Below are 27770 nucleotides of genomic sequence, written 5' to 3'. Positions count from 1 at the left end.
ATAACCGATTCTGCTCTCGTTACGGACCTCTTAAAATTATTATAAAGACTAACATGATCTCGTTATATCATACATAAATATGTACAAACACATCTTCTCTTATCTCAACAATAATTCGTGTAATTACTCTTGCTAATGTCATTCATCCATACAAAATAATTCACTCCAGAATGATTTTACAAATGTCCATTATTTATTACAAAATTATTTACTAATCTTTTTTAATTCAAAAGTCATTACTAAAATTTTCTTTTTTTCTTTTCAAATTGCCATAATTTTTCTTTTGGAGATACCTCGATTTAACAAAAGTTATATTTATTTTAATATAAACACAAAAAGATAAATATTCAAAATTTTTTAAATTCTGTTTGTAATATTGTTGCCAGAAGAAAAATAATGTTTCAGGACATTTGTAGATTCAGCCATAAGTGCTTTCTTTTATCCGTACACTCATCCTCGCGTTATGTGTATGTGTGTATGCTTGATGTACCAATAATAGTGATATAATATTATATTTGTAATATTAGAATACTCTTTTAATATTGAACGCAACAGTTGCACTTTAAATACAGAATCACATGCCAGTCCATTGCACCTCGTGTTGATACAAGACTATTGTATATAAATATCGTATTTTCCATTAGGTATGAGAACTATGCTCTTATCAGTTACGTTCTATCACTTTTCGAAGGAAAACTAATTTTGTTTTCAGAATACAATTTGCATTAATCAGAACAAAAATCTTTTAATATATTACTCTTTCGAATAATATTATTTAAAAAAAAAATTATTCATAACATTCTGGTGGTTTTCCAAGTCACAGAAATAATTGACACCACGATTTTATACGATACAATGTGTATCATGAAACTATTATTGTGTTTAATATTTAACTACTTTTTATACATAAAGATCCATTTAAATTGATTCACTCGAATATATTCAAAACTGTTGATGAAACTAAAAAGTGTGTCAGAAGAAAGTAGGAAATTATATTTTTCTGAGCACTAAAATAATATAAAATTTAATCCAGTAATTTTTATATAATAAAATATTGTTTTTGTCGAATCTATTTCGGTATTTTTTTTTTTTAAATTACGGATCAGGGTACCTATTCGACTTTCGTTTGCTCTTGGGTAGGCCATGAGTTTATGGGTCCAATAAATTTTTTCGGCAGATTATAAAGTTGCCGGCCGAGCAGCGATATCTTTTATTAGAAAAGGACAGAATATGACATACCCTCTCGTTATGGCACTAAGCTGTGTCAAAAGAAAAACTTCCAAAAATGAAGGAGGGTAGAAACTTCAAAACAAACATTGGTGCCGGTCATCGAGACAGAACTGTATTTACTTTAAACTAAATACTTTTTAACGAAAAGCTAAAATAAAATCATTTGGTATAAAAAATTAACTTTTTTTTTTTAAATACCAAATCGAATTGGTCTAGGCAATTGCCAGACTACATTGTTTATAGTGGTATCAAATATATACGAATCCATTTTGTCAAAGACACGAGCGACAAGTAATAACACGAAAATAGTTATATTTACATATGCTTTCCGGAACCAAAAAAAATATTTCACAATTTGACTACTAAAAAAATAAGGTGACCCATAATCAAAATTAATTTTCAGGAAACTGCATAAGCAATTTGCTAATTAAATTGCACAGAAAAAAGGGAACTCTTACATAGTTTTAAAATTCTTTAGAATTTCTTAACTCTGACCAAAAATTGGAAAATTTAAAATATCGTTTAAAAATTAGCTCTGCTACTCTTTCTCGTAATAAAGTTAAAGAAATTGTTTAAAAAAAAGGAATTAAAACCTCAACAATTGTTTCTCTATTAGAATGTTTAAACTCAAAGTTGTATCATGTTTTCGCTTTGACGATGTTAATTTTTTCCCCAATTTGGCTAAAATCAGTGGTGGAAATAATATTTTGCATATATTACCATGACAGCTATTTTCCGATGAAAACAGACCACAAACTTACACCAAAATTTCCTTCGAAACGTGACGGAAGAATTCTCTCGCAATTTATTCTATTTTACTGGTACGGCAATAAATTCATTCGAACAACATCCGTATGATTTTGGCACTACGTGTCGTCTGTTTTTTGTCTACTGTGATCCTCCTTGCCTGTAGGCTCCTGCTGAGTATTCTCCTTCTCCGTGCACTTGTCCCTGTGTATATTTGTACTAGAGTCCGATTCGATATTGTGTTCAACGAAACAGTGTACTTGGAACTCGTTCATGCTACGCATGGACACTGTGCAGATTTGGCACTTGAACGGTTGCGTGTTCTCGTCCGGCCTGGTGTCTTCCATAGGGAACACAGGCTCCATGGGCCTCTCCTTTGCGTTGTACTCGCAACCCAGCTGAGTGAACTGGGGATTCCCCAAATGGACATCAGACTTTGGATCCTCGTTAGCGATTGGCACATGATATGGTCGAGACATGTCTGCGTCTGTGGTCGCTTTCGCAGGGCATGGATGCAATGCGTGCTGTGGTATGGGTTCACCCTCGTCCGATGAGGTCTCTCCTCCACTTATGGCTTGGCTGGGAAGCGCCTCTGAGTCCCATTGCCCGATTTTGCTGGGATCTTTTTCACAGAGTCTTTGAGCCAGCATCTGTTCAAACGATCAACTTATTATACGTTAATATTCAATGCTAGATAGCTGTAACACTGCTCGTGTAGCTGTAACTCTAGTAAATTATTATTAGGTTGTTGCATATGAAATGTCCGATTTTAGAATGCAAATGTTATTAAAGTGTTTTGATCGAGAAATACTACTATTACAGTTCTCAGGTTTATTATCGGACATTTCATGTGCAACAATCTAATACTATTTAAGTACACACCTGAAGACTAGTAAGACTATTATCACAGTCAGTAGTATCAATGTCGTTCAAATTGACGCCAGACCTCTCCATCTCGGCATACGTTCCAAACGGTAATTTCCCTAAACACTCTAATTTCATAATATGCATCTTGCTTCGGAGGTGCTTCGCCAAGTGGCCGTGTATCCTGAATGCAATCTTGCAATCGGTGCACTTGAACGGCCTAGGATTGCTGGTGGTCGCTGCTCCGAAGGTTGAAGTCATACTGACCTATAATTGATCATGAAAAATTAATCGAAAGAATTTTTTGAATGCGCTCCTATGCAGAAAATAATTTCTCAATGTTCACTCCACGTATTAAGTATGAGATTTCAGAGAAAATAAAGGGTTGAAATTTGTTAAAATATTACATGTAAAACAGTTTCACCTTGTTGTGATGAGAAACAGATCGTTCGTGCTTCGTCAAGTGACCTTTGGTTCGGAATGAAACCGCGCAGCTCTCGCACCTAAACGGTCTCTCGAAATAGTGAATGTTGATATGCAACCGTAACTGACTAGGTTTGCTGAACACCTTGTTGCAAATGCCGCAGACGCTCCTTCCATCCTCGGTCACACTGTAACCACACCAGGTAGACTCAGTTCTTCCAAATAATAGGATTTCGACATTTTACATTAAAAGATTCATCAATTTTGAATTATCTACAATTAAAACTGTCCGTACAAATTCCCTATTTTACTTCATGTTTTACTTCAACGCTCTACTTAATACGAGCACTTATTAACATATTCTTTAGTACAGATAGTTCAATAGTTCAACAGTGAAATAGTTTTGCATTAAAATTCTGTAACTTATCAATGACAACGAAGAATAAACAACCAACCTGACATAGTTCGAAGCGGGTCCGCTAGAAGGCTGCAAGAACTCGGCCTGTGGTTTCGAATTTCCCGCAGTAGGCGATGGCGACCTGAATCCCGGCCCTCCAACCACCATTTTCCTCGCTACAGTATGCTTAATGCTGTCGGCTATACTCTGCTTTGTCATCTCATTATGCTTCAACTCGACCCGCTCCATGTTTCTCATATCGATATTAGCCCTAGGGGCTTCTTGCAATTTAGGTACTTCGTGCATAGCCAGAGGCACGGTTTCGAAGCTGACCCTGATCCCCCCTGATTCCTGTGTCTGAGGGTGTCTATAATCCGACAATAAAATCATATCTCTGCTAGGAGGCCTGTTATCCTGTCTCGAGTCTATTGTAGCCAACGGTGTCCCTAACGGAGTGATCTCCTGATTCAAGGGCTTAAACTCTCGATTAGGAGATCTTAACTCTTGTCTGCACATCTTGTAGTCTTGACTTGGAGGTCTCAGCTCCTGCAACTGACCTCTGTAGTCCTGCAACCTTAACTCTCTGCTTGGAGGCCTCATATCTAGGTTCCTAGGACTCTGGCTCTGCATCCTCAAATCTGAAGACGGTGTCCTGACCTCGTGACCACCTGGTCTGATCTCCTGATTAACATTTATCGTCTTTAGGACCGAACTTCTATCCGTTTCATTGTTCATATGAGGAATTGGCAGCAATCTATTGTTAGCCTCCAAGCCAAAGGCTTTAGGCGAGCTCCTGTTAGTGGACTCACCTAACCTCTCGCAGCTGTTAACCACAGGTATGACATACTCTCCGCCAGGCTTCGAGCTAGCAGAATTCATCAGCTCGATACTCCCCTGTTCCTTATTCTGGTAAATCTTCTCCCTGATCTCCATCTTGACGTCGTCCACATGCTTCACTATTTTCACTCTGGAGTCCATAATTGTCTGCTGCATCTTGCTAGGGTCGGTGTAGGTCACAGTGAGGACATTGCCGGACTCCATGGCTTTCGACTTCGGCGACAGCTGCCTGAAGTAATCTCTAGACTGCTTCTCGACCTTAGTGCTGCCAACCCGGTATTGCTGCTTGATTTTACTGTCCATCACATGTCGCTCTGTCAGGTAGGCTTGCAACATGTGGCCCTCTGCATCCTGTTTCCACTCTCTGCCCTGTATCGGCAGCCTCTCCATGGTTTGAACTATGGTCTGTAATAAAACGGGTTCGGAAACTGGGGTCAAAATGTCCGCCGGATTAGCTCTTTGAGGAATAGGCGACGGTAGAGGTTGCAAAGCTGGTTTTGTGGTGAGATCCATAGGCTGGGTCAAACTGTTCCTTGAATCAACGTCAACCTCCTCCACTTCCTCATTGCTCTCTTTTTTCGAGGATTGAATTACGGTTGTCCTGGACTCCTCAGAAGCCCTGCTCGAGGGGAAATAATAACGATACGGAAGCTCGTTCATGACCACAGTGGTGCCCTGGCTACTAACACTTGGTCCGCTGAGAGCAGTGGTGCTAACTGTGACTGATACGGTGGTGGACGTAGAGGTCGTTGGGAAGGTTAAGGTATATGGGTAGGTCGTCGGTCTGCCCGAAGGCAAGAGGCCCGGCAGTCTGTTCGCGTTTCGTTGGGAGAGACTCAACAGACTCTGAGCAGCCTCCTGTTCCTCGCTGCCAGATTCTTCACTTTCTTCTCCATCGGTTTCTTCTTCTTCTTCCGAGGACTCTTCGGTGTTGCCACCCGCTGCTAGCCTAGCGATAGCTTCCTTGTCAATGTTGTCGTCGCAGACTGTCGTTGGAACTGGAACAACGCCCAGCTCCACGCACTTCTTGTAGTGGGCCTTGGACTTCATGTGTTTGGTCAGGTTGCCTTTGGTTTTGAAACTTAAGAACGAAGGTTTTGGTAGGTTAATAAACAGATGTCGGACAAATACGAGGAATAAGAGACAGCAGATGGATAGTATGATGAATGACAAACAATAACGTGTGTCTGTAGGACGCAACTCACCTGAAAGCGCAGTGCTTGCACGTGTACGGCCGCACGTCCGTGTGCGTTCTGATATGTTTCTTCAACATGGAAGGCTTCTTGCAACGGATGCCGCATTCCTCGCAAACGTACCGACCTCGACCTTATGGAACGAGGAGAGGAGTGTAAAAGAAGCGTATAAACTGACAAGAAGAATGCATGACCTTCTTGTCACCGATTCAGACCTGGTGAAGGAAAGAATGACTCGGAGGTCATGCACTGTTCTTGTAAGCGTAAATTTCTCATGAGTATAATCAGTAAAAAATACTACGGTCTGTGACCAAATCAGCTCAATCGCTACGAAATACTGCGGTCATTGACCTAGTAAATCCAGTCGGTAAGGAATGCTGTGGTCAGTGACCGTCAAGCCCCGCCGATAAAGAAAACTATGGTCAGTGACCCACTGTACTTAGTCGATAAAAAGCATCATGGTCAGTGACCCAGTATGTTCAGCCGGTAAAGAACATTACGGTCCTTGACCTGCGGACCTGTTCGATTTTAAGAGATTCTTAAAATCCTCACCTCTGCCCCTGACATAAGTATAATCCTCATTGCTCTCGAATCCTCCGTCAAATATCTTCACCCTCTTCGTTTTCTCTTGCGAATCACCATCCGACCCACTATCCTGATTCGTTGGTGTAGTAGGTCTCTGCGAAGAATGGGTCAAAATATCCTCCTCCTTCTTCCAGGCGGTAGTAAAATTGGGGGGTCGGTGCCTAGAGTCATATTGCGCCATGTCGACGTCGGGTGGCGCCTCCTTGCATATTTTCCAGTTAGAGTACATAGACAAACCGTGCTGCTGGGTGACGTACATAGGCTGAGGCCTATTCAGCGTACAATAAAACACCCTGGTCGAGCACTTCAAGCCTAGATATGTATAAGCATGTCCGTTCAAATAAAGCTGTCCGTAGGACTTCTTGGGTCTGGGAGTTTCGGGGCTGATGAGAGGCAACGTGTTCGCTGTGGGGGTGATGCCATGGTGTTTCTTAGGTGTGAAGGTACCTGGCTTCAGGGGCAACGAGGTGGGCCTCAAAAACTTGTTCGAATTGATCTCTTCTGGCGTAGCATCCCCATTTTTCGGAGACTTGGCCTCAGGCTTGTCTTTCGGTTCAAGTCTACCCGACCCTTCTGTCTTCGAAGTATCCACGTTCAGGACCACCATAGGCGCTATAGAGTCAGGCTTCACCTCTGCTCCATTCAGTGCATTATAGTTGTCTATAGTTTTCGTTTTGCTATCGTTAAAGTTTACTTTGAGGCGACCATTCTCAAGAGGTGAAGCCGGAGGCGTGGCCTGTGGAGGGGGCGTGGTCTTACTGTTCTCCGGCTCGGTCCACGTCGAAATCCTCTTCCTGCTCTCCAACTCCCTAGGCGAGTATCTTAACTTACTATACGAATTTGAGGCAGCGACATCGACTCCGTTCGCATACCCGAACACCTTCCCATCAGCCTTGGGACTTCTGTCGTAGAACTCTCTCTTAGAAGCCTCCTTGTACTTCATCGCAGCGCTGTTCTTGATATGACGGTCGAGCTCCATCTTCACCACGTCTCCCGATGCCCTCCTATACTTATCTGTCGCGGGATCGACCTTGCTAGGAACTTTCGGGCTCGTGAACCCGGTCTTCGAGGTTTGCTGATCACCTCCAGGCGCTTTGCACCCCAGTTTCGCTTCTTTAGCCGGACTGGCCAGGTCCAGAGGCTGTCCCATGGGACCAGGAATCCCAGGAACGCTTGGCGTCTGCATTTTGACTGGACTCGCAAGGTCCAGAGGCTGCGGGAGCATGTGGAGACCTGGTATACCTGGGATCACCTTGTACCCTGGGTTCCCTGTCGCGATGCTTGAGGATATGTCTATGGCAGGGGCGAGGGTGTGCGGGCCGGGCATGCCGGGCACGTAAGGGATCACTTTACCGGCGTGCATGATGCTGGAGATACCAGGCTGCGGCAGGGTCAACGGGTTGTAGGCAGTGATACTGGTCAAAGGATTGAGATGCGGCTCCAGGTAGCTGTAGCAGGACATGCTGGGCGCTATGCTGGGGGCTGATATGTTCGGTATGATCGGCGCCAGCATCTGCGGCGGGCTGGCCAACGACATGCCGCTGGGTGCACTCGTGGGCGTGCCCGGAGGCTTGTGCACCATGGTCCCGCCGGAATGGAGTCCCGACCTGACTACAATCGAGGCTGTCTCCGAGGTGGCGCACTTGCTGCTAACTATGTGCTCGCTCGTCGGCGAGTTGGTCTGTCTGGGCTCGATCCGCATTGTCTTTGTTTCCCCGGTGTTATCCAGAATCCGGACCTCCCCACCGAACATCTGCAGTGAATTCGGTCTAGGGTATTTACTGAGTTCCTCCAAGGATCGTAGGGTTGTGGGTACTGACTCTGATCTCTGTTTCTTGGCGGGTGGTGCGTAGGCGTCGACTAGCCTAGTATTCCCTAATAAAGGGCCTGGCGAGGGTAGAGGTTGCAGGGTGTTGTAGTAGTCGGAAGACTTTGTTTCGAAATCGGACTTCTCGTCCAGTTGGCACTCCTTCAGAGGACTGCTGCCTTTACAGTAGTACCTGCGGTGAGTCTCCAGGTTGTCGATGCTGGAGTAAGAGATATTGCACGACGGGCAAAGGTAGTTTTCACCGTCGAATCCCTCTTGGTTCGAGGTTTTCAACAGAAGATCTTTCATCAACGAACTGTCGGAACCATCTTTGCCATCTTTGACGAAGCTCTCGCTGTAGCAACGTTTTCTGGAAGATTCTTCGACAGAGGACAGGTTCAACGGCTGGTCCACGAGGCTCTGCTGCCTCTGCATCAGCTTGTGCAGCCTCGGATCGACCGCGTCAACGATCGCCTGGTTGTCGGTGATGATCTTGTCGATGTGCTCCTGCATCTGTTCAGGATTGGGTTTCGTGCTGGTGGAGGAAGAACTGTTACTGGAAGAGGTGGACGATAGGGAAGACGTTTCGGCGTCGTTGTTCACGCACTGTAGCGCGGTGTGGAATTTTGGCTTGTAGATCTTCCCGGTGCGGATTGTCTTTATGTTGGTTACGGTGGTCGTTGGCGTCGACGAGGGCGGCGGCGGCGGTGTGCCTGTGCCGTTGCTTGCGCTGTCCGACAGGCTGATGTCCGAGTCTTCTGAGACCTGAAAAAATTGGTAAGCTACAGACGTCGTATCGTGCCACTCCAATCATTCATCTGGCTCTAACAGTTCCCAAGGATGTTCGACAAAACATCCCCCCCCCCCAACTTTGAGGGCTGTTATTTTTGACCCCCAACTTTCAGGGCTGTTTTCACCCCGTTCGAAGTGAACGATGTCCGATAAAAAGAACATGCGTCGAATATTTTTCTAGGAACTAGTTCCCATCGGATTTTTACCTTGCTGGCATCGCCACCCTCCATCTTCAAGGCGTGAGCCCTGGACCTGCAGTGTTTGTAGAGGTTCGACTTCGTTTTGAAAGCGAAGCCGCAGGGCACGCAGGGGTACGGTCTCTCGTTCGTGTGCGCCCTGATGTGTTTCTGCAGGACGCTCGGCTTGGCGCACGAGAGCCTGCAATAAGGACACACGTAGCCGCTCTTCCTCGACTCCGTCGGCTCTCCGTCTGCCGGCTCCGGGGAGGTCTCGACCTTGATCGGCTCCTTGAGCGACTCCTTCGCAGAGTCCTTCTTCTTGGGCGGCTGCGTGGAGCCGTCGTTGTCGGCCGCGTCCTTCTTTGGCTCCAGCTTCGGCGCGACCTCGGTCGTCGCCATCTTCTTGAACTTCTTGTGCAGGTACTTCGGCTCGCCATCGTTGTTGTTGTTGTTGTTGTTGTTCGACAACTGCGGATCTGTCATCGCCACAGTGTGAGTCTCTGAAACGATCAGTTGAAGCCAAGTTCAAACACGTGCCGTCTCTACTATCCGAACTTTCCGGTGCTACTTTTCGTCGCGAGGGCAGTGCAGTGATTTCTCTGTGTATGTCGCCACAGTCTGGGCGATAAACGTCGCGGAATTATCCTTGCTACCGGATATACCTGAGGAGCGTAAACATAACACGGCTCGGGCATGTCTCTTGGACGATACAAGACGCTGGCAGGACCCATGTTGTTGACATATATCGAGAATTCACTGTAGATCAAGTTTTGAGGAGTCTTTGCGAACAGGAGGACTTCAATTATGGAGCACAAGGCTATTATCACAGTGCGTAGGCGTGGGTATAAAAATGCGACGTTTAAAATAGAGAATAAGCTTAAGCACGTTGCCCTACGACTTCCTTTGTCGCGCAGTTCTGATCGATCGAAGACGAACTGCGGATGTTCTAAGAAATCTCCTGACCCATTCGTGTCGATCAACTGATCCGCAATTAATTCTTTGCTTAATGCCAATCAAATCGGAACTAATTGGGATTACACAAACAAATCGAACGTAGATAATGACTGGTGAATGACGACGTACGAGGAAACGATGATATCGAGCCGCAACAGAGCAGGAAAGAAACAAACGTAACAAGTTCGTCGAAAAGCATGAATCACGCGGCGCGGCATCAAACGGTTTCCTGATATTGCACACAAATTAGCCAGATCGTTCCGGGAATTTTAATCGCCGTGGAACACTGCAATGATTCACGTGCGACGGTGTCGTTAAACAAAACAGGCGAATCGTCGAATCAAAATCGTCGAACGTCCGAAGACACACCGCGCGCCGCAACTTTACATAATGAAACAATTTCTTCCGTAATTTCCTTGAAAGTTACGCGCGCGGGCGCATCCGTTTTCCTGTTTGCTTGGACGAAAAGAAGAAGCCCGACGAAACTGTGACGATTTCAATGTTTAATGGACATTTGCAATGTAGATAGCGAGGACCGGCCTACCGAGTCGTTGATTTAGCGAGAACTGTTAAACGCAATGGATCGAAATAGTTTTGAGGATCGTTTAGGATCTCGGGGATGATACGAGCGCGAGGAAAAAGCACCGCGTGCGAAGAAAATGACAAGCAGGAACGAAGCGCGATTCTTCGCTGCTTCTTCGTAAAGCCCTCATTAAAATATGTCGCAAATATGTCGACGAAGTAAACAAGTCTACGACGTCGTAGACTGGCCTGCACAGCTCGACGAGAATATTCATTCCATCATTAACACTGCAACCGATGCACGCGCATGGGACAGAATCGGTTGATCGATGCAACCACCGAACCCGAAAGCTGCTGACAAATCCAAATATTTTAACACAAAATTATTTCCTAAAAATGTCGAGAACGGTCTGATACAAAATCCAAGTATACTAAGTGGCCGGGCAGGGAGTACGTAAGTAAGAGAAAAAGCTAAGTTTTCTCCCGAGTCGAGAAAATAAAATATCTTCGAGGGATCCGATTAATTGTAGATCGTTCTCAATTGGTATTCTAATTGCCGCGTGCAATCGAAGAGCCGCGCGAGTACTCCAGAAGCGCGAGTTTATCGGCTCGCTTAATATTCAAGGCCTAGAACGTTATTCTTACGGATTTATGCGGGAATTGTATTACGAAAGCGGAAGGAGCCAAGTTCAACAGTTCAGATCGGTCGGTCGTGGCTTGCGAGCGAACACGATTTTCCTTTTGTCAGATTTCCGTTTTGAATACTTCAATAAATCGATTCTTCATTGCGGCAGGAGATCGTCTATTTTCGGCTTTGCGCGTGGGGAGTCCTGCGGAGACGTCAGTTCGCTGCTCAATTTATGTAACGTGCCCTAAGGGACGTAGTTTCACTGTTTTCTTGATGCACAGTGCCCTTGGAGGCGTGGTTTCGTTGATGTATCCGCAGAAAGTACTCTAACGGGCGTGGTTTAGCAGCTAAATGTATAGGGCCAAGCTAAGGAGTAAGGTTTCGTCACTGAATTTACATAGACTGCTCCAGAAGTCAAAGTTCCAGTGCTTCTTCTGCATGGAGTGCCCTTGGAGGCGTGGCTTGACTGTTATATCTACAGAAAGTGCTCTAATGGGCGTGGTTTAGCAGCTAAATGTATAAGAACCACTCTAAGGAGTAAGGCTTCGTTACTAAATTTACACAGACTGCTCTAGAAGTCAAAGTTCCAGTGCTTCTAGAATTCCAGTGTCTATATAGAGTGCTCTAGGAGGCGTGGCTTGACTGGTGTATCTGCAGAAAGTGCTCTAATGGGCGTGGTTCTGCAGCTAAATTTATAGAAACCATTGTGAGGAGTATGGTTTCTACAATTCATAGTCCCACTGCTTGTTCTATGTAAAGTGCCCTAAGAGAGGCGTGGTTTCATTGATGTTTCTGTTGGAAGTGCTCTAATGGGCGTGGTTTCGTTACCGAATTTGTACAGACTGCTCTAAAGATCATACTCTCGTTACATATTTTATACAGACTACTATAACTATCATAGTTCTCTTGCACAATTCGTACAAAATGTCTTAAGGAGCATGGCTTTACTGCCCTGTCCGCATAGCCCTGTCCCCAAGGGGCGTGGTTTTTCTGCTCCGTCTATATAATGGTCTATTGGGAGTGTAAAAATTGTAATTTCGTCACTGAATTTATGCAATCTCTGCTGCTAGTCACAGTTTTGTGACTGAACCTATCGATATCGCCCCAAGGGGCGTGGTTGCGTGGCTCACTCCGTCCGTACAACCCGGAGGGGCGTGGCTATGGTGCGTAAAAGATGAATACGACTATAAATGAATAAATGAGTGCATCAAAGCACAATTCCAGATCTAAATTAACTGTTTTATTGGCCTCCAAGTAGAAAATTTCTACAATTCTCTAAGTCATTGCATTCTTTACGTGAGACAGTTGGGGTTGCCTGATTTCACAGATTGGAATATCGGCGCCCAGCACTATTTGCGACGCCGAGTCACGGTTGTTTGCAAACATCTTACGCTGTAACCTAATTTAACTTCGCTTAGCTTCGCCCGACGAACTACAGGCTGTCTAACACTGCACTCACTTCTTTGTGTACCTTTCGAACACCTTCAACATTTTCATAATCCCGTAACGATTAACCAACTCCTTACAACCTCGTCTATATCATCCCTATTTTTAACTGTTGCATCTGGTCTAACAGCCATTTGTTGCCTGCGTGATACTACCGTATACTAAAAGACAAACTATCCTTAACAATCTATCTTTATCTAAATCGAATTTGTTAACAATCTAAGCAGGGCTGCAGCAGTATTTCGGCAAAAATTGCGCTTTAATGAAGATAATTAATTTTTATATTGAACAAGGAGAAAGGGAAAGTTTTTTTTACCCGTGAAAGTCTTGCGAGCGGGATATTGCGGAGAGGGATTTCTGATTGGAGCGAGATTTCAGAGGGTTTCCCTCGTATTTCTCGAAGAAGCATTCGGTGGCAGAACTTTTCTTCGGTGACGTCTTCTGCAACGCTGTTCGCCGGACTGCTCGGTAATTTTGGATCGTGCTATTTATACACCGAAAGAGAGATACCGGGAAAACGGGGGACCAGGGAGAGAGAGAGAGAGAGAGAACTCTGTGCACCACGAGAATCAACCTGCTTTGTCTATGGAAGCATTCCCCGGTGATTCGCCACCGTACGAACGTATCGTACTCTTGCTACAAATATTAATAAACAATCATCAACCGAGTGACTTTTATAGATTTCTCTACGCTGAGGATAACTCTGCAAATCGTTTTTTTTTTCTGGCACACTCAGGTTTTGAGAAATTTCATTCTGAAGATACAGGTTGCAGAACAATTTAATTGAAAGAAATCTAAAAAGAAATCTAAATCTAACAATTTAAACAAAAAAGGAGTTGGTTGAGAACGTTTGCGAAATCTGTACAAGGTGGAGGTCAATCATCGAACGTGTCAACGATTGGGACAATATGGTTGCCTTTTATCCAAGACCTTGGGCGACCTTAACTTAACCATAACCAAAAAGATTCGACTGAATTCAGATCAAGTTTAGACAGTGATCAACGACATTAAAAAATATTTGCCAGGTTCTTCTAGAAAAGGAGAAGCGCAACAAAAAGAATATTATGATTACTAATAAATGTTATTATTTTACCAACAAACGTTTTTGTAAGTAAATGTAAATAAATGTTTCGTAATCAATTTACTATTCAATTTTTTTACGTGATTATACATTAAACGGGTTTTCCCAGAAATTAGGTTGAATCAAATTTAAACTAAATCGAATTAGATGACATTAAACGAAACGAAATGAAATATAATAAAACTGCCTAAAACGCCATTGCATTAAATGAAATGAAATCAAATCAAATTCAGTGATATAACATGAAATTGGATTAAGGGAAATCAAATACAATTAAATGCAAATGAAATAGAATACAATTATATAAAATTAAAAATACACTAAAAATAAAATGACATACGATTAAATTAAACACACTAAAAATGAAATGACATACGATTAAATTAAACACACTAAAAAAGAAATGACATACGATTAAATTCACTACAATAAAAATCAAATGGCATACGATTAAATTCAATACAATAAAAATCAAATGGCATACGATTAAATTAAGTACGCTAAAAACAAAATGATACGCGTCTAAATTAAATACAATAAAAATGAGATTCGATCGAATTAAATACATTTAACTTTGATCGAATAAAATTAAATTAAAATGATATAGAACTGTGTAAGATAGAAATAAAATTACAAATGATTCAATTAAATCGAATTGAACTCGATTAAAGTAATTAGAATGGGAGGAAAACGACGACTCCGTGGATACCGTGCGGATTCAGCACGGAATCCGAGCGTTAGAGTCAAAATAAAAGAACAGCGGATATTAGAAATACGTAATGAGGCGGTTGGAAACGCGGTTAACTTGAGGGTCGATGCAATTTCGTGATGTTTCGCATAACAGATTCATTGAACGCGAAGCAGCTCCCTTGTAAACCAACCGCCGAAGTTACGTGGAACAAACGGCGCTTCATGACTTTATTGGATCCTCGAACAGGAAATCCTCAGAGCTGACAACGAAACGACAGTGACGGCCTCCTGGAAGTTCTATGAACTCGTGATACTCCATAAAGAGAGTCGTCGCGTTATTCCAATCTATCACCATAATCTAGAATGTTTAGATTAAAAATGTTTCTGCTAGCCATCGATTCCTCGGACGGAGACAATCGGCTGTTTATCCTAAGCCCGATCATGCCATCCGTAATTATTCAACAGAAATTGCACTTGACTATACAAAAAATGACTCAACAAGCCTCGTTTGACCTTGCAAATTATTATTTTTTTTTTTTTATCAAAACAATTACCACGTCAAATATAATTTAACATTGCATGTTACTTTTGAGTTTTGTTGACAGGATTTTCGTACGAAATCAAAATTTTCGAAGTAATTGTGGTCAATACAATTGCCGAAAGTTATTCGATTGTTTTATAAAATGATAATACTGTACTATATAAATACGCTGGAATATATTCGACACGAGGTCTATTCTATTGATTTATTAATAGGATCTCGAAATTATTCCGTGCAATAATGGGATGCGTCATTATACTAATGTATGAAAATGTATCGTTGTCCGAGCCACGGTGGTATTGTTTGTAAATCGCATTACATTTCTGACGTTCGAAATAGAAAGCAGGAAGAACCTATTGAACGAACTTGAACGCAAGTTCAAAATATTATTTCGTGCGTTTCTTTTTCATCGATTTTGCTCGACGCAGAATTCAATGTTTAAAATCGCTTAAACATTTCCAATCTTAACGCTAGGTTCACGGATCGCTAAAAGTGACTATTTAACATTACTTTATAAAAATAACGAGAATGTGCTGCCAAAATTTTTAGCCATTTTTTTTAATAACATATGCCCAACGAAATAAACATCTTTAACCTTTGTACGGACTTGAACTTTTGTAACCTTTTGCCCAGGACTTGGCAATGAACCTTGTACGTTCTCAGTTGTTATTAAATTTATTGTTACATACTTTCCAGAGCGTTTCACTACAAACCGGCGCCATTGGTTCGGGAATTTGAAGATCTTTAAATATTTATAATGTTATAAGAATGAGCAGGGTGTCCCAAAAATGTTGTACTCGAAAGGGGAGGTTCCTGGGGTCATTTCGAGTAACTTTTTCCTTTGCGAAAATGTTCTCCGCAGCTTCGTTAAGGAGTTATTACCGAAAAAACACGAACCAATCACAGCGCGGCTATAGCGGACGGATTCCGGCTCGGCCAATGCCAACGTCGCGCTCAGTGGGATTCGTCGTCGAGCGGGAATCCCCTCGCCGTAGCTGCTTTCTGATTGGTCCACGTTTTTCGTTAATAACTCCTAAACAAAGCTGCGGAGAACATTTTTGCAAAGGAAAAAGTTACTTCAAACGAGCTCAAGAATCGACCCTTTAAAGTACAACATTTTTTAGACCTGTATATTTCTGTATCGTAGAGAGCAACTTTCACCGTTAAAGGAAAAAATTCTCAGTCAGAAATTCGATTTCTCGTTCCTTTTTCATTCGAATATAGACAGGTTTAAAAATGCGCATTTTATGCAAAACAAATACCGTTGTACTCGGAAGAGTCTGCAAAATCATCCTACACAAGAGTCATTTGCATAGCCGTTAGGGTGGGAGCAGAAAAAAATGTATTAAATCGGCGTTTTTCGGTGTCCAAGTCATTCAACCTGCCATCATTCTAGCCCAATAATACTGACGGCGGCCGCGGAATCGTGGCGAGCCAAAATTAGCATGCGAACGATAAGAAAACGAAAAGTGAACGTCATCGAGCACCGAGCACCGCCAGTGACACACGAAGGCTGCAGCCAAGATAAGGCTAGAGTCCAAGAAACGAAGCGTAACTCGCACCAATCGCGGACGATCAATTACGAGCCATGAATAGTCCGTTCAGACTATTGTGCGCCGCTAGTTAGGCCTCGCCGTTTGTTAACCGGTCCGTGCCGGACGTGTTAGGCTCGTGCAAACCTGTCCCAACGGTCCTCGAACCTTTCTCTAAACCAACCATCGAACTCGAAACTGCGAAACTGAATTACAAAAATCCAATTATCAAAGAAAAAAAAATTATACCGATCGACCATTTGCGAAACATGATTCGTAGACGAGTGCGTGGAGGGAGGGGGTCTAGACTGACGCTAACATTAATTAAACTCGATGAAAATTCGATTCGTTATTAGACAATAATCGATTTCTCTCGAGCTCCAACCTTCTACCTTGAGTTGTTGTGTGGTCACTTCCCCCTCCATTTCTCTACAAAATCACGTGTTAAAATTATTTTAAAAATCAGACATCTGGTAGCGACCGAGACACGCGTCTCCGAATTTTTTCCGATTTTTCACTCAAAATTTGCAATTGCAAAAAATCAAAAAAGATTCCAGAGAACGCTGGTTCTGCAAGATTGAAAAGTATAGTATGTACATCGCGGGCAACCATAAGTCACGTGTCGACTTATGTAACAGTAAACAACGCGTGTGCTCTAGTGTTCGCGATGCTACTCTAAAGACAACCGCAAACAACTATATACACCAGGATAATCAACCGTTTGCTCTTGATTTATCTCTTGAACGTCATCTTGCGACAAGCCGCAGATCGAACAGCGGCTAGCTCGCGTTTTCAGCGTTTTTAACATCCTAATCGATTTGATAAATCATCCGTCTACGTCTTTATGGATATCGCAACAAATAGTGTCAGCGAATACGCGCTGATATCAGTCGCGAACCTAATATACATCGACACGCATATTCGCAAAATTAACGTTTTACACAATCCAATTTTTGTTAGCAACAAAACTTTTTATAATTAACCAGTTAAGCGCGTTCGACGTGTACACACGTCAATCCGAAACTCTATTGCGGTGCGGTTAACGTTAATGAATTGTTAATCTCTTCTCGAATAAAAACGCAATTCTTTCTCATTTTGTTGTACTGTTTTCGTAAAATATATAATAGCGGCATTTGGCCTGCGTTCGATGTACATATTCCTCATTGCTTTTTCAAATTAAACTCCACAGTTAACTGGTTAATCTATGCTCCATGTCGTCATCTTGAAAGAAGCACATTAGTAGTCCTAGGTCGAAAACTGATTAGTGTGGAAGTTATGAACCCTTAGCACTCGAACGGTGACTGTAAGGCACCACTAAAAATTGCTGTATCATTATTCAAAATATGTTTTGCATTATTAACACGTTGAACGCCACGTCAGCCATATGTGGCTGACGGAATTATTTGCGCAGGTTCTAAAACGAATTTCTACGTTGATATATTCATTGCACTAAACTTAATTAGGATCTGTAACACGCAAGAAAGTTGCAGGATTACTCAGCATCGTACATTTAATTTTTTGCAATTTTTATTTCATTAAATAACTTACTTTGATTTCATGGAATTTTTGGGGTTTCTAGTTTGCCGTTCAAAGTGTTAAATGTGTTTGTATTTAACAAATTACTAAACATTTCAGTATTGTACGAGTAAATTCATTTTCGCATGTACAACATGAAAACAAATACATAGAAGGGAAATGTTCTAGGTCGGAAGAAATGTTTCCCTTCTGGAGGTAAAGTAACTACGAGTGCAAAGGGTTAATTTTCCGCCGACTCCCGCAAGAGTCAAAAAAAGCTGTGCGCGGCGCGCGCACGCGTTTGTCTAGTGAGATCTCTCGGCGAATCGGTTTAGCGAGCTCCGGGATGCTAAAACGAAAAGCTCTAAATCGGTTCTATCTCGCGAAAAACGCGACGAGTGCTCCTCCAGCGTGGCGTACAGTGCTGCCCCCACGTCATAGAACCGGGAGATTCCCCGCTGGCAAGTGAGTCACGCGTGCGGCTGGGCAGCTCGTCTGACGAAGCGCCTCTCTCATCCTCTCCGGTCTGACAAAGTGCCAACACCCTCCCCGCGAGCGTCTTCCCCTCGATCGGGATCGCGCGCTGAGACGGTCGCCGTCTCCCCGGCGTGTTTCCCCCACCCCTCCCGCGCGTTCCGTTCCCCTCTCGCCCCTTTCCGCCGCGACCCGCCCAGCCTCTCGGAGCCACGAGGAAACCCCGAGTTCCCCTCCACGCCCCTCCCTCGCTCATCCGACCGCGTCCAGTTGCCCCAGGCTGTCCTCTCCCCTCCACCATGAACCACAAAGAGAGAGAGAGAGAGAGAGAAGCAGTAAACTCGACGCAGATTCGTGTCGTACGACTTGCGCCGCGCCGCTTCGATGGAGCGGTGAACGGGTGATTAGGTCACGCACCCCGTGCGTCTACGTGCCCTAGGCCGTTCACGGCCGTGTTCCACGGAATCCCCCGCTGTTTTTGAGAGCCGCTCTGATCGACACGCTACCTATTATTACCGAGAGAGCCGCGAGCGACGCGACCGTGCGACGCCGAGGCCCGAAGGATTCCTCGCGGACACTCTGGGCATATCTTCCGAGGGAGAGCTTCGCGGATGCTCGAGACTTTTAGCGAACCTCTCTCTATCCTCGGGGAGGCTTCTACTCGCGTATTGGTATTTTCGAAGCACAATTTTAGACCACATGTGAAACACTGGTGCTGTAAGACTATCTACGCTTTCAGCAGCAGTGGAGACTGCGGATCATTCCCAGCGGCTGTGGACGAGATTAATTGTCTTATTTAATTGCGCCTTATGTGCTGGCTTGAATTTTTGGGAAATAATACATTCTGATGAAATAATACACAAATGTGATTGTAACATGACTGGTCTTTAACACTAGAACTAGCGGATCAGTCAAAATGACTTGCTCCTAATTTTTTCATTTGGAAATATTGAAATTAGAAATATGCTTCCGTGAGAACATTTTTTGATAAACTTCTCCGTCGAAGTGGATGTTTAAACAAAACTGGTACAAAATTTAAAGAAATGTAATTTTGTTGCTGTTACAGGGCAATGGGTTCCAGTTGCATTTACTGATTGGTTGTTCTAGTGTTAATTCCTGCACGTTTTGAGCACTGGCCATTACTACGGACAAGGATACAGTGATCATAAACGAACTCTCTCAGAGATTTTGGTGTTAAAAAGTTTCTTTCTAGGTGGAAAATCATATGGATTTTTTACTTGATGAAGAGAATTTTGACGATTTAAATCACTGTTTTGAGCACTGGTAATTATTATAGACCATGGTAGAATAATTACTAACTCTTGATAATTGTAAAAGAGGTTTTGGTTTTAAACAATTTTCTTTTCTAATTGTAGCTTCATAAAATAATTAGCTCGGTAAATGGACTATCGAGTAAACGTTTTATAATATGAGAGTGCAATGGTGGGTTTAAAGATATATCATCGAGACGGAAGTAACGGATGAGAATGTTACCCACGAAAATTTGGTTAGAGCTCTAATTTTACATTTCGCCACGGTGAATGACGGTAATGGAGACCCGGTTTACCAGGAAATTTCCACGACGGAGAAACGACACAGAAGTGTGCTGACAGATTACTGTTCAATGTTAGAGATACTCTCAAGATATAGCGTACAGAAATACTGCTGCGGGCACTGCAACTGTTTCGCGCAAAATTCGCGAAACCGTGATTCCGAAACTTTCAATTTCGAGTTTAAATAAAAGAAATGTAACGGAAAAATTGTTTTCACGGTGGCACTAGACCATTTCAGCATGAAAAAATTCTTTAGCATCTCTATGACATTCTAAAAAAGTATAGAAAAATCATTAGAAGGTTGTTACTCATTTTGCTAGAGTACCAAATTTGACATAAATCTTTCTCTCACGTGTCCCACAGTGAAATAAGAGACTTCTCATCTATCTACACGAAAACAAAATTTTACACAGAATTTGAAAGACATTTAGGGATGCCAAAAGTAGAAGTTTCGAGCTTTAAAATGAGCCCACGCAGAACATCCTCCGACTTTCCTCCGCGAAGTTGTAAGAATTAAAATTCCTCGGTTCGGATAATCGAGGTTCTACTATGTCGTGGATTAAACGAACAAACATGATCGAAACTGCGTCGTGTTTGGTGTCGTTTCAATTGGAAAAATGTTGCGGGTGTGTTGGTAGAAGTTTCGTCCAAAATGATCATTAGAAACAAAAACGTTTTATCATTGGATTAGTATTATCTCAACGATACCGGTGTCGATAGTTTGTTCACTCGTTATCCTTTTCGATACCGGTGACGGGAAACGCGGCAATAACGTCTGTGTTCGGTATAAGTGGCACATTTTGGCCCGAAAGTTATCCCGCGTATCGAGACATCATCGCACCAACATTTCGGCTACATTTAAATGGCCCTGTTTCATATTCAGAGCCGTTTAATACGGAAACAACGTTAAGCCGTTGTTCGAGCAATTCTCGAGGTTTTTTATAATTCATTCCTCCGGCGCAGCGAAGTATACTCGAATCGCGTAGGCAGGTATAGTAAACGGTAAGAGCGGTGCGTTGGTCGTGAGTCACAATCAGGGCACGGGCAACGTGTGCACGGATCAATTGAGTTTAATCCGCCTATACCGGATCGTATGGATAATCATTAATGATTTTCTCGACAAATCTCCGGTTTGTTCGTCGCTTAATAGCATTCAGCGCACAGTAACGACCAAGTACAACTTGTGAATGGGTGATTAGATCACGGGAGCCCCGGCTCGTGTAGAGTATCGCGGGACATTCACCGGCGGGAATCGCTCATTGTTTACTGGTAATTCGAGCGTTATCGTCGCAAATGAAAGCTATCGTTGCATCTTTTCCTTTAACGCGTTCAGAATGTTGCGTGACGGATCGAGGCCGTTTAAGCCGTTGCAATCTTCTGAAAAAATGGGACGACCCCGTCTATCTAGACCCATTTCCAACAGCGAAGCCTGTAATCTCAACGCCCAACAGCTAATGCTATTTTTGGGATGTTTTCTCCGCAATGGAACACCAACGGAGGCTTGAATCTTCAAATTCATTTCAGTTACGCTCCGCGAAATCTTCGAGAAACGATCTCCTCAAAGAGGTGAGATCGCACCCCCCAAGCTCAGGTTCACATTTATGCGATTCGTTTCTGCTAAGATACTTCAATTTCGTAAGAGGCATACAATTTTTGTATTATTCCTGGCACAGAAATGTTCAAGATATGGTAACTTTCAGCTGTTAAAAAGTAGCGTTCTCATTCTTCGAAATGAGCCGTGGCACGTTCTTCTAGGATTCTTTTTTTCGCCAATTTGTAACGATTCCTAAGCGCGAAGACGTTGAAGACAGGATAATTTAAAGGTGTTCGATAAGGAAAAGTGTTCGGCAATTAACGTAGAGGTTTCACGGTTCGAAATGCGCTCGGGCACGCCGTTGTTGGCGAAGTTACGGGCAGGTATAGAGTGTTGTCAGTTTTTCACCGTAAAGATTCGACAGATGATAATCAGCATCGCTGATTATCAGAGAGGCACTGCGCGCCGGATCGCCGCGATAACAGGCCTCGTTAGACCGATAAGACCCGCCGAGGTGATAGACGCAGAACCGTAATTTACCTTTCTACGCAACGCGTGTAGGTATACGCTCGTAATATCGCTTATCGCTCTGGAACTGAGCTACACCAGCAAAATGGGAATTGTGCCGGTCCGTTGAAGCCGCCAAAGTTGCAAGATCGAAAGTAGTTCCGACGAGAAAAGCGAGTGCATTCAATCCTTTTAAGCTTATTACAAGGCCGTAACCACTTTATGGTATCACCGAACGAATGTAATGAAGTTCTTTCGGATTTGCGGCGCGAGACGCTTCCAACAAAACACACGCAATGCGAATTTCGGAACAAAATCTAGAAATTAAATTTCGAGCATCTACACTACACGAACTCTTTCACACAAATTAGGGTAATCCGGTTGACCATGGAAATTGATTCCCCTGGAGACCATAGTTTCCATTTTAAAAAATTATTTTCATAAATTTTTCAAGCGATCTGTCTACTCGGAATTTTTTTGGTAATTTTTCTAGTGTTTGCTCCATTAATTTGATATGTGTCTAGTAAATCGTCTAGTGAGATTTTTGCGTTTAATAACTGCGCCAGTAATTTTTCTAACGATTTTTAATCACTTTTCCGGTAATCTAATAACATATCCAGCGACACGGAAAATTTCCAGTAAGTTTTAAGGATATTTTTACTAATTTTGTAGTCATTTTTCCAATAATATGCCTGGCGATTTTTCTAATAATTCTCTAGAAATGTCAATGTCTTAAAATTGCATTATTTCAGAATTTCTCTACGGTATAAAATATCCATGTTTTTCCCCAGAATGAATGTTAAAAGTTGGTGTCTAGTGATTTCGCGGTGCGGTGTCTCGTTTCGTTTACCGTAAATAGTTTGTAAAAGTGTGTGCGAAACTGGAGAAATTTGAGGAAGTGGATAATTGTTAACGGGAACCCGATGGAAATTCCAAGCAGCGCGGAACAATTATCGTGATAAATTAATGGGATAGTTGCGATAGATCCGCCGACGAAAAAGAACGCGAGGAATTTCGTGCGCGTAATACACGCGTTCCCGGTACTCAATGAATGATCCCGTCAGGCGATTGCGTTCATTCAGAATCATCGAGAACCATGGAATCGCGAGTTTAATCGCCTTTCTCTAATATATTCTTCCTGATGCAACGCATACTCCAAGAGAAACACGCTAACGCAACGAAAACGTTATTAAACAATTTTCTAAACACCGTCGAACCCTTTATTCGCAATATTCGTTCCTAGAAACTTTCTACCCATTCCTCTGTATTCTCAATTATAAACAAATATAAATTCGGAAAATTGTTTTTTCCCGAGTTTATTCGCAAAATTTGTTTACACCATGTGACAGCATCAATCGGGACACCCTGTATAAGAATTAGCGATCGAAGATGTATTTAGCTTCATCGGCGGAGCCCGGGTCAATCTTGACCCAGAATATTGGTTTTTATGAATGCTACATTAGGCAACGAATATCTTCGAAATTATGTTCTGAAGAATTGATAGACGTGAATGATCTTGAACTACGTCAATGTTATAGTTGCGAAAAAATTAGTTTCGAGGGCTAAAAGATTGATTAAGAGGAAATGCAACGGAAACGCAGCAAAAATCCAAACGATCCGAGGAAACCTGTTCCGAATTTACGACTGGTCCGCAGACGCACAGCGTTTTACATAACGCTTGCAGGATGCGAGTGAACGCGATGATGAATCGCTCGTTTTAATCGCAGGAAGTAATAATTTCGTGGAATTCCTCGATAAGAAAAATTCTAGTGAAACCCAATTGGCTGTGCGTTTCATTCAAAATATACTCGTAAACAAACCGTCCATTCAAATAAAAAAACAAAAGTCAAATTTACTCGAAAACACTCTTACTCCGCTGTCCTAAGTACCAATCGATAAAACATGTAAATCAATTCAAAGCTTCAGTGTTTAAAGAACTGCACATCAAATTCGAAAAAGTTACTAGTGCAAGGGTTAACTAGCGAAACATTGGACAATTACACTGAAGCTTTACTGTTTACAGTGTTAACCCATAGAATGTATAAATTCAAATTCTGTTTGGGAAACGTAAGTGGCATGTGAATGTAAGTGAAGCATGAGAAAAGTTGTTGAATGAGAGGTACAAAAGATGGGTAAAGATGGGTACACTTGTTCGTTTCCGTGGGGGCTAAAGCGTTCACTAGAAGTCCCTACATAATATCTATTTTCTATGGTGATTGACGATACGATTTTCGTATCATCTATACATTTACTTTCTATGGTCACAGATATGGAACCAGATAGGCAAATAGAAAACTGACTGGGAGTTTCACATTTCTAGGGGATTCCCGTATCCTAGTGTATTCGTGGAAATCTATGTTCCAATTTCACCGGGAAATAAGAGGGGTTTATAATTTTGCGAGTAAATTCGAGATGTGGTCGCACGGTGCCCAAGAACAGCCATTCGTGTCACCTAGAAGCAGCTCTGAGCTCGGATCCACTCGGCTCGGCGTAGCGCGTCGCTAGGTGTCTTTCTGGTGTAGCATGAAAATAGCCGAGCGTACTTGGAATATTGTGCGGCCTACGCGTTAAGCATGTTACAACGGCGTTCACCGAGCGGCCGCCGAGCGTCACCGAGTGCGAGCGAGCGAGCCAGAGAGATTACACGACTCCTTCGGGACGATGGGGTGGGGAGAGACGCGAGGGAAGACCGTTCAGGAAAACCAGTAACACAAGGGGTGGGGGGAAAGCACAAAGAAAAGGACAAATCACTCGACGGGGAACGAAGGGACTCCTCGTGGCCTTTTCTGTACATTTTATCCTGATCCTACGACGTAACTATACGCGCGCATCCCACAAAACGTGCCGCAACGTCCAATTCGTTAATGAAAAATTCGAATCTGTTGCTGAACTTTCGTTCTACAATTTGTCACCAGCCTCTCGAATCCGAACGTGACACGCTAGACTTTTCGAGGCGAAACAAGCATCTCTGAATTCTAGGCATCATAAAGTATCCCGCGAAGTTACATTTCTTTCGTTAATGAAAAATTCGAATTTGTCACTAGACTTTCGAATTCAAATTTTACACCAGACATCGGAATTCGAATCTGTCGACGGACATTCGAATTTGTCGCTAGACTTCTCTAAGCTAAATAGAAGTAGGTTATGTAAACTGCTAAGTTATGTTGATCCTCCAATATGACTAGACCTCATAGAATACCCCACCAAATTCGCTACAGTGCTCCCTCGAACAGCACGTGTGTTAGGGTCGTCAACTGTGCACGTGAACGGAAATCGGCATAATGATTTCGAATGAAAAATTAGAATGTGTGACCAGTTGGAGATTTTTCTGCAAAACAGAATTGATTGAAAATCGATTATCGTGACTATTGACAACCTATGAGGCTACAAGACTTAGGTATCACAATTCATGACCCGTTTTTCGGAAGAAGAAATCCTGACATACATTGATTATGATTTCACGTGTATTAAGAAAAAAAAAACAGACTTCGTATAATTTTTCTCCAGGCGCAAAAGAAAAATCGGCCAGACCAAACTTTCAAAACTTTACTCGAAATAAAAACTGCATTACACAAGGTTAATTACCTTGAATAAACTTTCAACCTTTCTCTGTCCTAGGAAACGAGTACAATAAAACAAAAACGAAAAAGGAAAATAATCGCAATCGTAAAAGCTAGCGAGTTCGAACGAGCTTTCCGGGTCACGCGTGACCCGGCCGTCGCGGGCAAGGGAAAGACAAACCGGACAGTGTCTCGTAAATATACGAGGTCAGAGAAGAGGAACAATCGGACAGGAAGGGTCCCCGCGCGACCAGAAAGCGAGAGAGAAAGACAAAGATATTTATAGAGAACGAGAGGGGAGACGGGAGATTCCGAGAGAAGAAAGAATTGATACGCAGAAAAGGAGAGAGAAAGAATAAAAACCGAAGGAACGAGGGAGTTCGAGCAGTGAAGGCAAGGATCGGGGAGGGGTGGAGGGTGGGGGGCTTGAAAGGAGGAGAGACGAAAGAGAGGGAAAGAAAAGACCGCTAGAGAGAGAGAGAGGTGGCTCATGGTTCACCTGTCGTCATGGCAACGCCGCTTCGCCGCTCACTTGTTACTCCATCGGCATAGCTCGACCCTCGGTCCTTTCGCAGCCTCCGCAGAAACACGAGTCACGATCCATCGTAGGAGACACTTCGATATCGGGGGAAAACGTGTGTCGGTGTGGCTCTGTCGAATCACGTTCCTCTTATCACAGAAAACAGATTTTCCACTGGTACACACACACTCTCTCTCTCTTTCTCTCTCAGGCACACTATATCTGACGCAACCGGATATAGAAACGTATCACAGAATAAGATGAAGACGAAGACGAAGACGAAAACGAAGATGAAGCACAACAATGATCGCGGCCCGGGAAAAGAAAACACCGTTCGTTCTCTCGGCTGTTGCTCGATCGCGCGCGTTGCCGAAGTCACTCTTCTATTTTAAGCGGGCTTGTACACTTGCTCTCTCGGCCTCTCGGTTCTCGGTCTCTCTTTCGTGTTCTCCTCTCTCTCGCGAGGACGCGCGCGGCTCGGACGCCGTCTTTTTCCCGGCTGGTATGCGGGGCTCCTCTCTCGTTATCCACTTACCAGCGCCGCGTCAATCTGTTTGCCATGCAAATCCCGTCCGACCGGTGCTGACGTAGCCGGGGGCAACACCGACGCAGAAACGGGTCCGTCGACGACACCGTCTCCCACTAACACATCTCAACCGGGCCGCCGGGAGCAGTTAGTCATTGCACACGCACGAAATATAATTGGCTACCGCGCGCAGCTATTCCACATGGGTTCTCTCGTTCGGCCGTCCCCCCACCACCGCCGGCCACCACCACACAACGAATGACAGAGAAAGAGAGAGAGAGAGAGAGACGCACGATGTATACTACGATATTACTATCGTCAGCGGCGCAACACCGTCGGTAAACGCGGCCGAGCGACTTACACGTCCCCGGCTGACGTCATTGGCGCCTAATCGTGAGACGTACTTCGCGGACGTGCACCTCTCTCGCGATCCTTGTTCCCTTTCTTCGTTCTCCTCCTCCTCTTCTTCTTCTTCTTCTTCTTTTTCTTCTCGGTGGAACCCCCAATCCCCCCTTCCGCGGAGACACAGCGGTCGTCGTGACAGCCGATAAACGGAAATCGGGTTTCCTCGGGTCCAGCACACACACCGGCCACCGTACACAGCTGCGCGAGACGCGCCGACACGCGATTCTCTCTCACTCATTCATCCTCGGCTCGATCCTCCCGGACCGTCGCGCCGCGCCGCTCTTCCTGCGTTGTGATCCCTGCTCTCGAGCACACGACGACGACTACTGCACGCACTTTCCATGCTCCTCCGGGCTCCGCGGAAAGAGCACAACGCGCGCACAGACACACTGTCACTTATTTTCTTCGTCGTCGACACTACCGCATACCGGGACAGATGGATTCCGAAACGACACCGTTCTCGCGACGAACGCGACGTCGTCGTCGTCGTCGTCGTCGTCGTCGCTCGATTCGCCTACCGGGTTTTCAACAAGTGATCGGCGACACCAGCGGTAGCAGAAACGACGGATCGGCCCCGCTGCTCGTCGTTCCAGGGTCGTTCGACGGCGTATAGGTGGCACAGCACGCGCATGCTATACACCTCCTGACAGCGTTGTTATTGTTGCGTAACTGGCGGCCCGCTAAGCCGACGACTGTGTGCGAGCCCGAGAGACAGAGAGAGAGAGAGA

The 27770-nt window shown here is 43.8% G+C and overlaps 1 protein-coding gene across 3 annotated transcripts; it reads right to left on the bottom strand.

The window, feature by feature from the left end:
* Window positions 1–871: 871 nt before the first annotated feature.
* LOC143358988 (uncharacterized) lies at window positions 872–27770 on the bottom strand. 3 transcript variants are annotated; one of them, XM_076796560.1, is made up of 8 exons: window positions 26091–27770; window positions 9082–9554; window positions 6244–8848; window positions 5704–5824; window positions 3720–5579; window positions 3266–3452; window positions 2860–3108; window positions 872–2627 (listed from the first exon to the last, which is right to left on the bottom strand). In XM_076796560.1, exons 1-8 carry the CDS (start codon window positions 26098–26100, stop codon window positions 2097–2099), a joined length of 6036 nt encoding a protein of 2011 aa, XP_076652675.1. In that variant the 5' UTR covers window positions 26101–27770; the 3' UTR covers window positions 872–2096. The 3 variants fall into 3 exon arrangements, with proteins under 3 accessions (XP_076652675.1, XP_076652676.1, XP_076652677.1); XM_076796561.1 differs by having other exon boundaries at window positions 26647–27770; XM_076796562.1 differs by lacking the exon at window positions 26091–27770 and adding an exon at window positions 25617–25971.

The sequence above is a fragment of the Halictus rubicundus genome, chromosome 11 (assembly GCF_050948215.1).
Source record: "Halictus rubicundus isolate RS-2024b chromosome 11, iyHalRubi1_principal, whole genome shotgun sequence".
Taxonomy (NCBI): Eukaryota; Metazoa; Arthropoda; class Insecta; order Hymenoptera; family Halictidae; genus Halictus; species Halictus rubicundus.
Note: the sequence above shows the minus strand (reverse complement) of the source record. Positions and strands in the feature narration are given on the sequence as shown.